The 17,500-nt window shown below is 43.1% G+C and overlaps 1 protein-coding gene across 1 annotated transcript in view; it reads left to right on the top strand.

Annotated features, from left to right (window-relative positions):
* VWC2 (von Willebrand factor C domain containing 2) overlaps nucleotides 1-14,908 on the top strand; it is a 105,385-nt gene extending 90,477 nt beyond the window's left edge. The window contains exon 3 of the mRNA XM_081800829.1: nucleotides 14,385-14,908. Within this exon, the coding sequence (XP_081656955.1) occupies nucleotides 14,385-14,536 (152 nt within the window). The 3' untranslated portion in view covers nucleotides 14,537-14,908. The remainder of the gene's footprint in view (nucleotides 1-14,384) is intronic.
* The last annotated feature ends 2,592 nt before the right edge of the window (nucleotides 14,909-17,500 follow it).

The raw sequence follows: 17,500 nt of genomic DNA, 5'->3' as shown, positions 1-17,500 counted from the left end.
GAAGCATATTCTTATCTGAAGGTGCCAGTCGGCCATATTAGCCTGACCTCTACGAAGATAATGTCTCTTTGTAGCCATAAGCCCTCAGCTGAACCGCCTCACAGTGTAGATGCAATTTAGAATGACGGGACCGTACTTTCTGGTTTTGACTTCAAATGGATTTTTCTTCAAGTATTTCATCGGTATGCTCTTTGGTATATATGTACAGTCTAAAATGTTCCTTCATCATATTTTAGATTTCATTTTTATTACAAAATGTCTGTATTCATTTCTTTATGTAATATGATCAGTTGTTTTCTATAGGAATGATGCACTGTTTAAAAGTCATCTTTCTATTCAGATTTGCTGATCGTTGATCTGTGCTTGCGCTCTTTGCTGGCCGCATTTTGGTTTGCTTCTTTCGGTTTCTCTTCCTTGCTTTTCACTGAAAACATGCAGCTTGTCGTAGACCCAGAAATCCCTACCTTACAATCGTAGGACCCGATGAGACTGTTCTGTTTCCTATTTTACGGGACCTTTTTCGGTTTTGTTTTTTTACTTTGCTTTCAATCTGTGTTGTTTGCTTTTATCCTTTCGGTGTTTTTAAACATATTTATGTTCCTGTTGGAGTTTCTGGAGCATTCTGAGAATGCATGAGGCAGAGTCTGTCTCCAGATGCTTCTGTGTGGTCCCCCTTGCTTGCTGACCCCAGAACGCTGAACCTCTCTCTGTGCCTTCGGCAGATTCTTCCTTGACTTGATTGATTTTTAGAAGGGTTTTATTTTGTTGTTGTTGTTTTTTTTACTTTTTTTAATGTTATGTTAATCACCACACATTACATCATTATTTGTTTGTTTATTTTATTTTATTTTTATTTATTCATTTGAGAGAGAGAGTGAGTAAGAGAGAAAGAGAGCACAAGCCGGGGGAGAGGCAGAGGGGGAGGGAGAAGCAGACTCCCCACTGAGCAGGGAACCGGATGCGGGACTCGATCCCAGGACCCTGGGATCATGACCTGAGGCGAAGGCAGACACTTAACCATCTGAGCCACCCAGGTGCCCCAGGAGGGGTTTAGAATGTTCCTTTAGTATCTAATTCTCTCATCGTTTTCTTGTGTGCATGTCATAGGTTTTATTCTTCCATAAAATGGCATGAGCTAGGTAGAATGACTCCTGACCCTCCCTGTCAGTGGCACGTGATATGCAGGTGTCTCTCTTGCTCGAATTGAACCGTGTGGGTTTGGCGCCTGGCTCAGCCCAGCCGCACACCCTGGCAGTTCCAGGTTGGACTCCGTGAAGGGACTAATTGGCATCTCTCTTTCCCACATCTTTAACATTTTTTTCTCCTTCTTTCTTTTCTGAGAGCCTGTTGTCAAACCCTCACCAGGACACCACGAGATGTCCCCTTTTCTTTTTTTCCTCCTGTGTGCAATCCTGGTCCACATTATCCAGGGGCCATCCTTGCTTTACTTTTCCTTATTTGTACAGAATAATATGGGGTTTAGCTCTTTTGTCAGCTCGGTAGCTGTGGTTCGGTTGCTCACTGAACTTTCTAAGTTTAGTTCCTGCTCAGATAACAATTTAGGTGCGGCATCAGGCTATAAAGGTGTGGTTCTAGTACGTGCTATTCTATTAGGAATATGGGGTTTTTTCTTCCCCCTCTTTCGTGACATCATGGTTTATCCCAAGCTTGCTGGTTGTGTTTAGTGAGGTCCAACAGCCCTTGTGCGCGCTCCGTGGGAAGGGGTTGCTGCAAATGCTGGGACCTGGGAGGCCTGGCTGAAGTGGGAGCCGCCTCCCAGTGCAGCCCCAGCCCCGGGGGGTGCAGAGGCTGAGCCCCGACACCTGTGTGGCAGGGCGGGGCCGGCGGGAACGTGCGCACGGGCCGAGCACTGCGTGTGGCCATCAGAGTGGGCACTTCGGGGGACACCAGGCGTCCCTGGCGAGTCTCTCTTCCAGTCCCGCTGGTACATCCCTCGTTTGGGGGTCACACGGGCTCACTTCACCACGACCACAGATGTGTGTGTCTCCTGTGACTCCTTAGATGTATCCGTGGCACTGAAAAGGGCCATTTCCTGGACTGCCGCTTGTCCACAGGTTTGCAGGATGCCACGTCGGCCCTGTGTTGAAGGGTGGCCTGGGTGACGTGGCATTGGGCAGAGCTGGGTGCCACGAGAAGAGTCAGGTGACAATACCAGTGTTTTCCCGCTTGAGGCATCTGTGCCCTGTGGGTTGGGGCAGCGGGAAGGTCTGCATGAGAAGGGGAGGGGGCCAGCAGTTAAGATGGACAAATGAAGGAGGACACCCCAGGTGCGAGGACCCAGGGCTGTCAGAGCGAGCAAACAAGGAGGCGGCTGCAGGGGAGTATTCTGGGCAGAACTCTGGGGACACACAAGGACATCCCTGCAGACCCTCCCTGTTCCCCTCCTCCTCAGGGCTCCCACAGATGGCTTTGCAGGGTGACCAGGAAACTTTTGTTGGAGGAAAAAGCGCATACTGGAAAGGAACGACAGGCCTAATTAACACGGTTTTTTAATATCCCATTTGAATTCCAGAAGCTTTCACTGGTCCTCGGCAACAGCACATACGTGTCCCCGTGTGTCACCGTCATTCACAGTTGCGATTGTGAAACAGGGAGGCCTTCTGGCACGGTAGATGACATCCAGAAAGTTCGAGAGACAAATATACATTTTGCAAAAGAAAATCTAATATCTAATCTCACCTCCACTGTCTCAGATTTCTAGGCTTCCATTCTCCCATCTGTAGGTCGAGGGCGTCTGAGCACGAGATTTCCAGGTCTGATATTTTGTAGGTCGAATATCCTAAACCTCAACCTTCCCACCTTCAGTTAACACCCACGCTTCTCCCGTGGGAACAAATGGACGCGAGACAAAGATAAAGCAGAACTCGAAGTCCTTAGCCACAAAGAACCACATGCATGTTAGGTGATTATTATCCTATTAATGGTAGGACAGGTGTATTTGCTACAGACTTTGAAATTGTATTCCCATTATATTTTTACATAAGCGGATAGAGAACACATGCAAAATTGTACTTAATTGCTAATGACCAAGCAGCAGGGAGACAAAAGAGCTTGCTTAAGATTCTCTCTCCCTATCCGCCTGTCCCTCTCCCTGCTTGTGCTCTCTCCCCTCCAATAAATAAATAAATAAATAAATAAAGATTTAAAAAATAAAAAAACCCACAATCCAATATTATGACACATGCACTTGATTTGATAAAATATAATAAAAACTAACAATGTCAAATGTTGCCAAGGACCTGGATGAACTGGAATTATCACATACTGACTCTGGGGACTAAATCGTCACAATCACTTTGGGAAAATGTGTATGAATGGGTTTCTACTAGGGCTGAAAGGTCACATACCCGATGTGACCCGAGTACCCGACTCCTGGGGTCCAGCTTTTACGTCCATAACAGCTACCACAATACTAGTCTAGCCAGCTACTGTTAACAGAAACTTGGAAGTCAGACATCTGTCAATAATAGGAAGGATAAATGCATTGTAGAATATTCAGAAAACGGAGCAAGAATGAACTAAAGATGCATGATCGCGGGAACTCCCCGACAAAGAAGAGCCACCTGCCGCGGACGGGTCTATACATGACGAGTCTACTCCTACAAAGTGCAGACGCACTCAACCCTATGAGTTCTGTTGCTCATTGAGGTCGGGGCACAGGGGGCTTCTCAGGTCGCAGTCATGTCCCGATCCTTGGTTCGTGTGGCGGTTTCATGGGTGTGGATTATTACCGGGGAATAACATAATCTATAATTCTGAAACCAAGGTCAGTAAAAACTGAAACCCGTGGTTGCCTCCCCAGTGACAAGGTGAGCAGTGTGCTTGGGTTAGGAAACATTTCGGGGGGGTGGGTGTGGGCTGCGGGTTGGGCCCCATGCATCTGCTAACCTGCGGGAGAATTGGCCTGTGCTGGTCCCCAGTGTCCGCCTGTGGGCTCTGCAAGCGCATGCGTGGCGGTGGGGGGGGTCTGTCCCCCCCTCTGCGCTTACTTTCTGGCTTCATTTTTCAAACACTGCTCTGCGGAATGAAAATGCCCATCAGGATATTCGTAACTGTTTGTGCACAAAGGTCTCCACGGTCAGGTGAGTTTAGAACAGGTTGCACACGCGAGCCGTTCCTCCCTGGCTCTTGGTACAGATCGGCATAGTGAAGACGCAGATCAGATCTGCAGGAGACAGACCCCATTTGCTTTGTTTAACGAAACCTGCCCTGATTTATCTGACAGTGGGAACTTCTTTTATTTTTTAAATTAAAAAAAAAAATTTTGAGCAGGGGGCGACTTCTTTTAAGCAGCAGACCTTTCACCATGTTTCAGAACTTTGGGGAATACTTCTTTCATTTCTCCTTATTATTTACTAAAGCGTTTTCTGAGAATGCTTCACTTAAAAATGAGGGATTGTTTTGTTTCTTGAATCTCGGTGCAGACTGGGTGGTTTACGATAAACTGCATCAATTTGGAAGGATCGGAATAAGATGACCCAGGAGTTACCTACTCCTAAGTTCCAGGAATTGGAATATAGGTGTGCTCCCAGGAAGCTGAAAGGAACATCAGCTCCCAGGAGCTGAAAGATGGGACATCGTGACCTCATGGCTCACTCCTGGAGCTGCCCCCCCGGACAGGATATTCCTTTGACAGAATAGCTTTCTTTGAAGAAGAAGGTCTCTTTTACAGAGATTAAACCTATTTCCTTTTCGTGCATAATTTAATGCCATTTTAAATTTTTCCTTATTTTAATTGTCCTTTTGTCGATTTCTAGTTAAACAATGATTTTGTACTAGATCCTTCCTGGAAGAACGTGCATGTGCACATGGACACGTGTGCACACACATACGAACATGTACTTGGTTATTTCATTTGACTTGGCCGGGAGATGAGAATGCATGTTAGGAAAATAGTATTTCCTTTTCGAGACCATATACACCAGGTGCATGACAAGGAAATTGAAATACATTGCTTCCTCTGTAAATACCAGCGGGGGGATTTCATGTGCGGAAGTCAGATTTGTGGGTAAGGAATGTGATTTACAGTAGGGTAGAGAAAACGTCACTGTTTCAAGACTAGGAACTGATGTGAAGTTCAGCATACGTGGGAATTATTCTTATTTTAACGTCATGGGTCCCAAGGAACAAATGCCAATAACCTAGCGCCTCGGATAAAATGAGCTGCCTTGAGCCATGCTGGCCCTGCCGGGCTCCTATGGATTTCGGCCCCAGTGCCCTGTCATTCTCGGGTGCCGGGCTGTGCCTCAGTGTTTAGTCTTTGATGCAGGAGAAGGAGATATGGTGCCAGGCACCTGTGTACATTTGCGTTCATTAATACCACGTCTTCTTGCTGCTTACCATTGCTTGTTATTAAAATTTAAGCATATTGGCAACTTACCCAACCGCATGGCCGTGTTAGTTTCATTTTAGTTAGGTCAGTTCATGATTTAATTCTAAAACCGTAATCCGATTGTGCATGTCCTGAGCTCCATCCCAGACCCTGGCGTGAATTTGCAGTGTGGTCGTGGCTCCAGCACCCTGGGGCTCCCCATCAGGGAAAGCACCCCTCTTGGGCACGGAGGTTGTCACTGTGAGGGGAGGTTCTGGTGGAGACACAGGAGAAGCCAGGGGGATGGCTCATTACAAAAGTCCCAGCAGGTGCAGCCTGGATTTGGCATTCGTGAGCCTCAGCCTCATGTATCGTGAGTTGAGGACACACTAAGTGAACACACCTGTCACGGGCTAATTGTGCTGGTAACCAGGGCAAAACGGGGACTCGACACAGACTACACCTCAGGAGATGCAGTGTGGAGGACCCCGACGGGATGGGAGATGATCCCTCCGTGGACGGCCCTCCATGATCAGGCCTCCGTTCATCACGCTCGGTCTGGTACAAGCTCTTCTGATTCTGTGCATCAGCCACATCTAGCCACATCGGGGTCCCGATGGTACAGACAGCAGCTTTCATAATGCGAACCCTCTGCCCTGACAGCAGATTAGCACAGAGAGGTTCGGTTTAGCCATGTCTACCCGCTGTCACCTTGAACAACTGTCCCAGAGGCAAGGAGAGCATTCTATACTGTGTTCGTTTTGAAGTTAGCCATCTTTAGCCAGAGGGTCCTCTCCTAACAACCAGGCGAGAAGAACATGATGTAATGTAGCAGTAATTAATTACGAGCCATGTGACTTGGCTAATACTTGTTCTAAATCTCATTTTCCATATTTGTCAAATTGTTCTCTATGCTTCCTATTTCTGCTAAAGTAGCATATAAATATGAAAGTTAAATTATAATTGATTATAATTGATTAATTGATAAAGATTAAAAGCTGTTTCTCCCTATTACCCTATTTACTAATGAAGTAAAATATATGGAGGTTTACTTGCCACTAAATGGCTTTGGTGGCCAGAATCTATTTTTATACATGAGGATTCTCTTCAGTAATTGATCTTTTAGTTTATGAAGTTAGCAGAAGCAGAAGTTGTTTGGTTTTTTTTCCTCAAGGTTCTCAGCAGTTCTTGAGTTACAGCCTGTAAAATTAAATGTTTCATGAAAAGGGAAAATACAACCCATCCACACCCATGAGATTAACAGCTAAAGCAGTACCAGAGGGGAAATTATGGAACTAAATGCTGACATTAAAAAAGAGGAAAATTCTCAAATCAATTAACTCATCACTTCAGAAACTAGAGAAAGAAAAGCCAAATAAACCAAAAGTAGTAGCAAGAAGAAAATAGTAAAGATGAGAACAGAAATCAATAAAATTGAAAACAGAAAATCACTAGAGAAAAGTCAATGAAAGAAAAATTGGTTCTTTGAAAAGATCCACAAAATTGATAAGCCTCTAGCAAAACAAAGGATTTTAGCAGGGGGAGAAGATGCAAATTACTAATAACAGGAATAAAACGAGATACCCCTCTAAACCCAACAGAAATGAAGAGTGACAAAGGAATATTATCAGCACCTCTACATGCATGAATTTCACAACTCGGAAGGTAAGAGCTAAGTCCTTGAAAAATAAAAACTACTCCAACTCATCCAAATAGGAAATAGATAATTTATATGAAAACTATTAAGGAAATTGAATTCATAATTTTAAAACTCCCCTCAAAACCATGACGGTTTCACTGGAGAATAATACCAACTATTTAAGAATTAATACCACTTCAATGCAATGTCTTCCAACAACAGAGGAGGACGGAGCAGGTTCCAGCCCATTCTATGAAGTCAGTGTTATTCTGATACCAAAACCAGGCAAAGACAATAGAAAAAGATAATTTTTTTAAAAAAAGTACAAATCAATATCCTGCATAAATATAAACAAAATTTCTTACTACAATATTATTAAACAAAATACACCAATATACAAAAAGAATTTTACACTGTGACCAAGTGGGATTTATTCCAGGTATGCAAAATTGGTTCAGTCTTCAAAAATCAGTCATTGTGGTTTCCAGTTCATCAGAGAAGTAAGGTCACAGGGTAAACCGCTCCCCCTAAAATTGGAGACACAGACAGATAGATACAGAGAAGCACAACTTACCAGAGCAGAAACCTCCATGGGAACCAGTACTGGGCTAAGAAAACCTAAACTGTAGTTGATGAAAACCCAACTTCTAATTGAGAAATTGCTGGAGGTTCAGTGTGGATGAGTGTGAGAGTCAAAAACTCCAGTGGGACCCAGTCATGGAGGGTTCCCTTAATTTTGTGAGCTTTAATGTCTTAGGGAAGGGAGAAAGGGAAAATAACCATTTTGAAATCATTCAGAATATTCTATTCTTTTTAACAGCATCTGTCTGCCCTCAGGAGAAACTATTTGACCAGAGTCTAACTGATCTGGGGTACAGGACATAGCCAACTCCATCTCACCCTAGCTTTCCATATGGGAGGAGGGAAGTACCCAATTCCAGCCCAATCTAGCCATCCTGAACAACCAAAGTGGGTGTAGGGATAAGAAGCATTTGTGAGTTTTGCAGTCCAGAGTCAATGGCTTGGGAAAAGACTGAGACCGAGTCATAGGCTAGAGAATGCTTCCCCTCCCCCACACTTTCCCACCATGCTACTACAGTTTTATTCACAGTACTTCCTTTTATCCAATACATTATTTAACTTTCAAAAAATTTATAAAAATTATAAGGCATACTAAAAGGCCAGAAAAATAGTTCGAAGAGATGAGCAAGCATCAGAACCAGAGTCAGATATGGCATGTTGGAATTCTCAAACCAGAATTTTATTTTTTATTCTTTTTCAAGATTTATTTATTTATTTTAGAGAGAGAGAGAGGAAGAGAGGGAGTGGGGGAAGGGCAGAAGGAAACGGGAGAGGGAGAGAAGCAGACTCCCCGCTGAGCATGGAGCCCAGTGTGGGGCTTGATCTCTTGAGCCTGAGATCATGACCTGAGCCGAAACCAAGAGTTGGCCACTTAACCGACTGAGCCACCTAGGTGCCCCTCAAACTAGGATTTTAAAATAACTATGATTAATATGTTAAGGGTTCGAATGGAAATAGTAGACATCATGCAAGAAGAGATGGGTAATGTAAGTTGAGTGATGGAAGCACTAAGAAGGAACCAAAAATAAATTCCAGAATGCTAGAAAAAAGATCAAAAGCACTGACGTAAATGAAGAATGCCTTTGATGGGCTCATCAGCCGACTATCCAAGAACCATGGAACAGCTACAGAAGGTGTAATGCATGCATAATGGGAATATCAGAAGGGGAGGACACATAAAAAAGAACAGAAGCAATATTTGAAGGAATAACTGAGAATTTCCCCCAAATTAATGTTATACACACCAACCTATGGATCCAGGTAGCTCAGAGAACACCATGTGGAATAAGTGCCAAAAAAAAACAAAAAACAAAAAACCCTAAACGTATGCATACCATATTCGAACTTCAGAAAATCAAAGATAAGGAAAGAATCTTAAAAGAAGCCAGAGGTCAAAGCACCTCATCTATAGAGGAGCAAATACAGGGATTATATCTGACTGCTCTTTGGAAACCACTGAAGCACGTAGAGTAGAGTAAAATATTTGGTATTGAGAGAACTCTATACCCTGCAAAAGTGTCCTTGAAAACTGAAAGAGAAAGAAAGACTTTCTCAGGCTAACAAAAATTAAAGGAGCTTTCTGCCAATGGACCTCCCTTGCGAGAAATGTTAAGAGAAGCTCTTTAGAGAGAGAGAGAAGGGAAATGCAGATACTTGGATCTACATAAAGGAAGAGCATCAGAGAATGATTAAGTAAAGGTAAAACAAAAACTTTTATTTTTCTTAATCTTTTTCTTTTTTCTAAAGAGAGAGAGAGAGCGTGTGTGTGCAGTGGGGAGGGACAGGGGGAGAGGGAGAGAAAATCTTAAGCAGACCCCATGACCAGCATGGAGCCCAACTCGGGGCTGGACGTGGCGCTTGATCTCATGACCCTGAGATTGTGATCTGAGCCAAAGTCAAGAGTTGGACACTTATCCAACTGAATCACCCAGGTGACCCTTATTTTTCTTACTCTTAAATGATCTAACAGAAAATAGTTCCTTCAAAATGATACTAGTAACTATGGATTCAGTTATGTATGCTGATAGGTAGTTGGATAGATACCTTTATTTATGCTTATGAATAAGTGAAATGAATAATAATATGGATACAATGGCTGGGAGGGAGGAGTTGGGATTATTTGTTATTTGTCATTATTCACACTACACTTGAGCGTTATTTGAAAGTGGGCTTGGATTAGTTAAAAAAAAAAAGAAGAAGTGCAACATATGTTTAAGAAGGAGAGAAAATACAATCATATAAAGTGCTAAGTTAAATCCAGAAAAGGCAGAAAGAGAAGGAAACAAAAATAGGAACAAAGAACAAAAGCATCAAGTAGAAAAGAGTAACAAATATGGTAGATAGAAATCCAATTGTATCAATAATCACTTTATTTGTTTTAAAGATTTATTTATTTATTTTAGAGAGAGAGCACATGCATATGCACAAGTGTGGGGAGGGGCAGAGGGAGAGAATCTTCAAGCAGACTCCCCACTAAGCGTGGAGCCTGATGCGGGTCTCAATCTCACTACCCTGAGATCATGACCTGAGCCAAAACCAAGAGTTGGACGCCTAACTGACTGAGCCACCCAGGCGCCCTTCAATAATCATTTTAAATGTTAATGGTCTAACAGACAGAAGTAGAGTGGATCAGAACTTAAGACCCAGCAATGTATTGTCTACGAGAAACCCACTTTAAATATAAAACATGTATATATTAAAAGTGGATGGAGAAAAATAAATCATTCTAACACTAATAAAAAGAAAGCAGGAGTAGCTATATTAATTTCAGAGTAGACTTCAAAGCAAAGAACGATATCCAAGATAAAGGAGGTAATTACATAATGATAAATGGGTCAGTTCTCCAAGAAAATATAATAGTCCTCAACGTGTTTTCACCAACAACAGTTTCAGAGTACATGAGGCAAAAACCGATGGAACTGCAAGAAGAAATACATGAATTCACTATTACAGTTGGAGACTTCAACATCTCCTATTGGAAACGGACAGCTCCAGGAGGCAAAAAATCAGTAAGGACACAGTTGAACTCAGTACCATCAATCAACTGGATATAGTTGATATCTATTGACTGCTTTATCCAACAATGGCACAATACACATTCTTCTCAAGTTCCCATGGAATATTTACCAAGATGGAGCACAATCCATGCCATAAAACCCACTGTGACACATGTAAAGGAGCAGAAATCATACAGCGTCTTCTCTCAGACCATAGTGGAATTAAACCAGAAATCAGTAACAGAAACATAGCTGGATGGGGCGCCTGGGTGGCTCAGTTGGTTAAGCGACTGCCTTCAGCTCAGGTCATGATCCTGGAGTCCCGGGATCGAGTCCCGCATCGGGCTCCCTGCTGAGCACGGAGCCTGCTTCTCCCTCTGACCCTCCCCCCTCATGCTCTCTCTCTATCTCATTCTCTCTCTCAAATAAATAAAATCTTAAAAAAAAAAAAAAGAGTCTGTTTCTTAAAAAAAAAAAAAGAAAGAAAGAAACATAGCTGGAAAATCCACAGACACTTGGAGATACACAACAGCCTTCTAAAAAAGACATCAGTCAAAAAAGGAGTCTCAAGAGAAATTTTAAAACATTTTGAACTTCATTAAAATGCAAACACACTGATCAAAATTTGTGGGATGCAGAAAAGCGGTGCTTGGAGGGACACTCAAGGCATCGAATGCATATATTAGAAAATAAGAAAGTACTGAAATCAGTCTGAACTCCCATCTATGGAACCTAGAAAGAGAACAGCAAATTAAATCCAAAGTAAGCAGAAGAAAAAAAAAATAATAAAAATTTGAGCAGAGGGGCGCCTGGGTGGCTCAGTCATTAAGCATCTGCCTTTGGCTCAGGTCATGATCCCAGGGTCCTGGGATCGAGTCCCACATCGGGCTCCCTGCTCAGCTGAAGCCTGCTTCTCCCTCTCCCCCTGTTTGTATTCCTGCTGTGGCTATCTCTCTCTCTGTCAAATAAATAAATAAAATCTTTAAAAAAAATTTGAGCAGAAATCAATTACATTGAAAATGAGAAATAGAGAAAGTCCAAGAAACCAAGAGTTGGTTGTTTGAAAAAAAAAAAAAATCAGTAAAACTGAGAAGCCTCCAGCCAGGCTAACTAAAGGAAAAAGAGAGAGGACACAAATCACTAATATCATGAAATAAGGGACATCACTCCAGATCCCACAGAAGTTAGAAAGATAACAGAGGAATACAAGGAACAATTCTGTGCCTACAAGTTTGACAACCCACATGAAATGACATTGTGGTATTGGCAAAAGAAAGACAACCAGATCAATAAACAGAATTGAGAGCCCAAAAATAAATCCAAATAGGTATAGTGATCTGATCTTTGACAAAGAAGTAAACACAGTGCAATGAAGAAAAGATAATCTTTTCAACAAATGGTGGTAGAACAATCGGGCATCCACATGCATAAATATATAACCATACAGTATTTATCTTTCTCTGAATGACTTATTTCACTTTGCATAATACTTTCTAGGTCCATCCATGTTGTTACAAATGGCAAGATCTCATTCTTTCTTATGGCTGAATAATATCCCTTTGAGTATATATTCCACACCTTCTTTATCCATTCAGCCATCAGTGGACTTTTAGGTTGCTTTCATAGCTTGGGGATTGTAAATAATGCTGCAAAAACATAGGGGTGTATGTATCTTTTCAAATAAGTGTTTTTGTTTTTTTGGGATAAATACCCAGTAGTGGAACAGTTGGATTGTATGGTATTTCTATTTTTCATTTTTTGAGGAAACTCCACACTGTTTCCCACAGTGGCTGCACCAATTTACACTCCCACCAACAGTGTACAAGGGTTCCCACCTCTCTACATCTTTACCAGCACTTATTTCTTGTGTTTTTGATTTTAGCCATTCTGACGGGTGTGAGGTGGTATTTCACTGTGGGTTTGATTTGCGTTTCCCTGATGATGAGTGATGTGGAGCATCTCTGCATGTGTCTGTTGGCCATCTGGATGTCTTCCTTGGAAAAGTGTCTATCCGGGTCCTCTGCCCTTCTGTAAATGAGGCTATTTAAGCTCAAAACAATGAAATTACTTAGTCCAAGATCACATAACTATTAGCAGTGGTATCAGATTTTGAATCCAGATTTTTCTGGAGAGGAGACCTGTAAGGACCTAACACCCGCAAGTACAGGTTTTCTGGGCAATTACGGTGTGTCTTCTATGTGCAAAGCACACTGGTAGATATTAGGACAAATGAGAAGGAGATTGTGTCCTTAGATTAAACTCTGCAAAAGAAACAAACAGAAAGAAAGAAGCATGCTAAAGAGAGCTAGAGTGGAATGTAAAATTAACAGGTAGTTTCACGTGCCGAGTGGGACAAGTGTTGACAAAGTGGGTCCTGCCCAGACCGGCTGCCACACCACTGTTGGCTCTGACCTCAAAGAGAGAGAGCCGAGGAATCCATCCCGGGCCACGGGGGTCAGGAGGCAGCCCTGAGTAGGTTGTGTGGGAATGTGCAGAGATAGAGGACCTCACATTGGCCAACTGGGTGTGCGAGGGTCTGTATTTAAAACATTGTAATTCACCAAAGCTGATGGAGGAGAGGGTCTTGACCACACCTGGTAAGTCTGAAGTGTCAGCAGGCTGGAAACACGGAACCAACGCTCAAGAGAGAGGGGATTGGAGCTGCAATTTGGATTCATCCCCACATGGATGATTGTGAATGCTTCAAGGTCTCCAACAGAGAAAAAAGTGAAGGGATGAATCCTAGGGCTGTGTCTGAGTAGGAAGGGCTGGGGGTAAGAAGAAAGCAGAGCCCCTGCAGGGAGAAGGGGCTGTGTATACTGGGGCACGGGGTCCAGAGGATGACATTGACCACTTGGCTAATGTGAAAACCAGTAGCCACGAAACCATGAGTTTTTCTGCTTAGAATTATAAGAGCCAGTTTTTATCCTGGAGCTTGTTTGGATTAGTTTATTTTTAAAAAATTTGTAGGCGAATGTTTTTTTTTTTTTTTATCGCTTTTATGGCTGCATACATCACAATTAAGCATATTTTGGTTGTGAGCACATTAGCAAAGATTATAGAGGCAAAGAAGGGAGAATGAGAATCTGACTCAGTGCTCAAGTTCAAAGCTGGGGGCCCTTATTTAGGCCCTAGTAAGTGCTCACGTTTCCATTTTAGAGGGAGGTCTGGAGGTAGAGCAGATCTTGGGCTGGCGTGGAAGCCTGTGGAAGATACAGCCCTGGTTAACGCTAAGATGGTGCTTTTCAAAAGGGGTCCCGGTCTGGGGGACGGGCGGCAGTGCATAGTGCGTGGGAACATGTTATCACACAGCACATTCTCGATTCCATCCCACACTGAGTGAGTCAGAGGCCCTGGGGGTGGGACCAACAGAAGCCCCTCGGGCACTGATGTCCGATATCCAAAAACCCGCTCCGAGAGGTGCGGAAGTTACACGGGACTTATTGTTACTCCAAGCAGTTTGCTTATTTAAACTCCCTCTCGTAAAGGTGCCGTGAAGAATGAGACCGGTTCTTTGAAAGTCACAGTTAATTAACTTTTTTCTGTGGTCACTTAGAATTACTTAAATCAAGTGATTGCAGATTGGACTTCTGTGGAAGGCCCCCTGGATGGAACAGTTAGTGAAGATCACAGTATTGCCAATCATAAAAGATTTAAGTAGGGCCAGTTTCATTTCAGGACAAAAGTAGGAGTGCTTCATATTGTTTAAATGGTCACTTTCCCACTGTCATTCACAGGAGAGGGAATAAAACATACACCGTGAAGCTGGCTACCTAATTAAATGCATTATATATTTATGCACACTGCTAATGTAAAACGTTTTTCTGCGTTGCAGGCCCAAACTGTTTTGCGGAAACAACTGTCATCCCCGCTGGAAGAGAAGTCAAGACTGACGAATGCACCATATGTCACTGTACTTACGAGGAAGGCACGTGGAGGATCGAGAGACAGGCCATGTGCACGAGGCATGAGTGCCGGCAAATGTAGGAACGGGACCACACACACACACAAGAACAAAAAAACAGACGTTTTTCTAGAACCTTTTACTGACGGGAACATTCTAGATGACTCTGGGGAATAGCATTCAACAGGAGAAGACTTTTGAGGAGGAATATGGAACATGGTTGGTACTTTTGCGTTTCTTGCTAACAGTTACTGCAAAAGAAGGAAATGGGTATATTTCAAAACATCCACAAGAACTTTGGGCATAAACCCCCCTCTCTAAATAAATGTGCTATTTTCACAGTAAGTACACCGAAGGACACTATTCTATATTAAATGTATTTCTATAATCCCTCTATTAGCTTATATAAATGTTTTCTATAGATACAGATTAAAAATGCTGTGTTGTCAACCATGCTCACTGTGTACCTGCATATCGTCTTCGGTCCCCGATCCCCTCACGTGAGCCTGGTGGTGGCTACTTGATTCTGCTTCATAGCTCAGAACAGTGCGCCCATCAATGGACCATAAGACGACGAAATACCAAAATCCTGCCCCCATGGTGTCTCATTCCAGACACAGATCTCATGTGTGTCCTTACGAGATTCGGTCTCCTTCACACAAATACGTTTCCTTCTCATAATGACTCCCTGCTTTGATTGTCTCCATTCTCGGTCATGTGGGAGATGCAGGTACAAAGTTAGGCAGCACGTGCTTTTTCTGTGTATTCGAGGCTCCCGTGTTGGGGGCCATAGATGGACACATCCATAGAGATCATTCTCACGCACATTACTTTCTCTTCTGAGCATGCCTTTAAATCATCTTGTAAGCCAAGCAACAGGGTAGGTTGGAATGTTTGCACTGTTGTTCCATCAAGCTGAAGCGTGCAGTGAAATAGGGGGATTTCTTGACTCTCTGGAGCAGAGTGGAGGAAAGCCCAAGCCCCAAACAAGTCTCTACCTGGAATCTAGATGCAGTGCAGGGAACCACCCCCCCTCCCCCACCGTCCACTCAGTGGATGTGTGTTTCTTACCGGAACAATCAACTACCCTCCGTAAGAGAGTAGAATCTGAAAGATTGCCCTGTATTAGCCATCCTTCTGGAACAGAGTGAGGAGCATCCCAGCCAGTATGTGAGCATGGACAGTGCCAAAGCCCACGTGCGCTCGGCTACTTTGTGTAGTTACCTGTAATCCCAAACGGATTTTATGTCCCCTCATTTGGACAGGGAATAAAAGAAGCCACTGCAAATCCTAATCCTTGAGCAATACATATTAGAGAATATTCCTGCCTTTAGCAATCACATTGACCCCTTGCACACTGCTGAGAAAGGTGGTCAGTCTTAAGAGGCGTACAGTGAAAAAATAATGATAGTCATTATCTGAATCTTTAAAGTTTTTTTCCCTATATTTTTATTTACTCCAAAATTTTGAATTAAGCTCCTATTAGTTACAAATCATTTGATGACAAAAAGGGGAATAAAGCATGGTTTCTTGCCTTCATGGGCTTTTGGCCCTACACCTAACACGAGTAAGAAGTTATAGTGCATTGTGGCAGGAGGTCAATTCAAGGTCGGCAAAGGGAAGTTCTTTCCTGATAAGAGCAGAGAATACCAAAATATCATCCAGTATCTAAGAAATCCTTCAGGCATTAAAGGTTGACTAATCAAGAAAAATTGATATATTTGTCATTATTGAAAACGTGAACCACTGTGTACCTTAATAAATGTACAGCCAGCCCTAACTGAAGCCTCCAGAACTTTACATACGCTTACATTTACTTTGAATCTTGTTTATCAAGAACCACCTTGGGCCAAATGGGCTCCACGCACATAGATTTTCAAGAAAATGCTCAGGGCAAGTATTAGCTAGTTGCTTTCCCAAACTTAACCTTTGGTACTAAAGGCTACTAGACATTGGCCATCATCACTCTATTATCCAAAGGTAGATTTTTTTTTTTTTTGAGACAAGGTTATATAAGTTATGGTTTTGCCAACAGTGGGCTCGAATCCCTGTGGGGAGGTGGGTCATTAGCTATCGCTAACAGTCCACAAAGCCACCTCTTCTCTCCCCAGCAAACACGCTGCAGTGAGAGACTCAGTCAGAGGCCCAGAGTCTCCCTGCCTCCCTTGGTGATGTAAGTCCCTCCCCGCATGGGCGGTGAGCTCTGAAGTAATTGCAGTGGGACCTATGAGAATTTCAGGAAACCCAGGACTTCGGTCGTATACAGAGAGAGTGAATAGGAGAGCATCTGGGAAACAGACTTCTACTTGCTCTAAACGAGTGTGACCCATACATACCACGGGCGCAGTCCGGAGCGGGAACACAGGGGCTGTTCTTACACTAAAGTAACCTCCTGTCCCTCTCTGGTTCCAACCCCTCATTCCTCTTTCCACGTAAGAACACTACGTAAACCACACATATGGCTGAACTTGGGTTAATGACACTGCATATCCATAATGTAGAATGATGTTATTTGCATTTTTGTCTAAGAGAGACTTGTTCTTCTTTGGTTATTTCTTGCCATGAGTGTAGAGTTTCACATCTATAAGGTTGTGGCATGTTGAAATTTTCTTTTCCTCTTCTTTTTTTCCCTATAGAATATTTTGCAGAGATTTTTAACAATGAAACTGTTCTATTCATTCACCCTTAACAACTGCATTATAAAAAGAGGAAAATACATGTCCAAGTCATTCGATTGCAAAATATTCTGTTTTGGACACAGTCCTGAAAAAGGAGCCTCAAAGTTCACGTACAGACGTGTTTGGAGAGCCATAATTCTTAATCTTCCAATCGGTCTGCTCCATGAGTCCCTGTGATTGTTGTTAAGTGACTTCTTCAGGTTGAAAAAGGAAATCGTGGGTGCCTGGGTGGCTCAGTTGGTTAAGCGACTGCCTTCGGCTCAGGTCGTGATCCTGGAGTCCCGGGATCGAGTCCCGCATCGGGCTCCCTGCTCAGCAGGGAATCTGCTTCTCCCTCTGACCATCTCCCCTCTCATGCTCTCTCTATCT

This window comes from Leptonychotes weddellii, chromosome 12, assembly GCF_054177405.1.
Source record: "Leptonychotes weddellii isolate Sample4059 chromosome 12, ASM5417740v2, whole genome shotgun sequence".
Lineage (NCBI taxonomy): Eukaryota > Metazoa > Chordata > Mammalia > Carnivora > Phocidae > Leptonychotes > Leptonychotes weddellii.
Note: the sequence above shows the minus strand (reverse complement) of the source record. Positions and strands in the feature narration are given on the sequence as shown.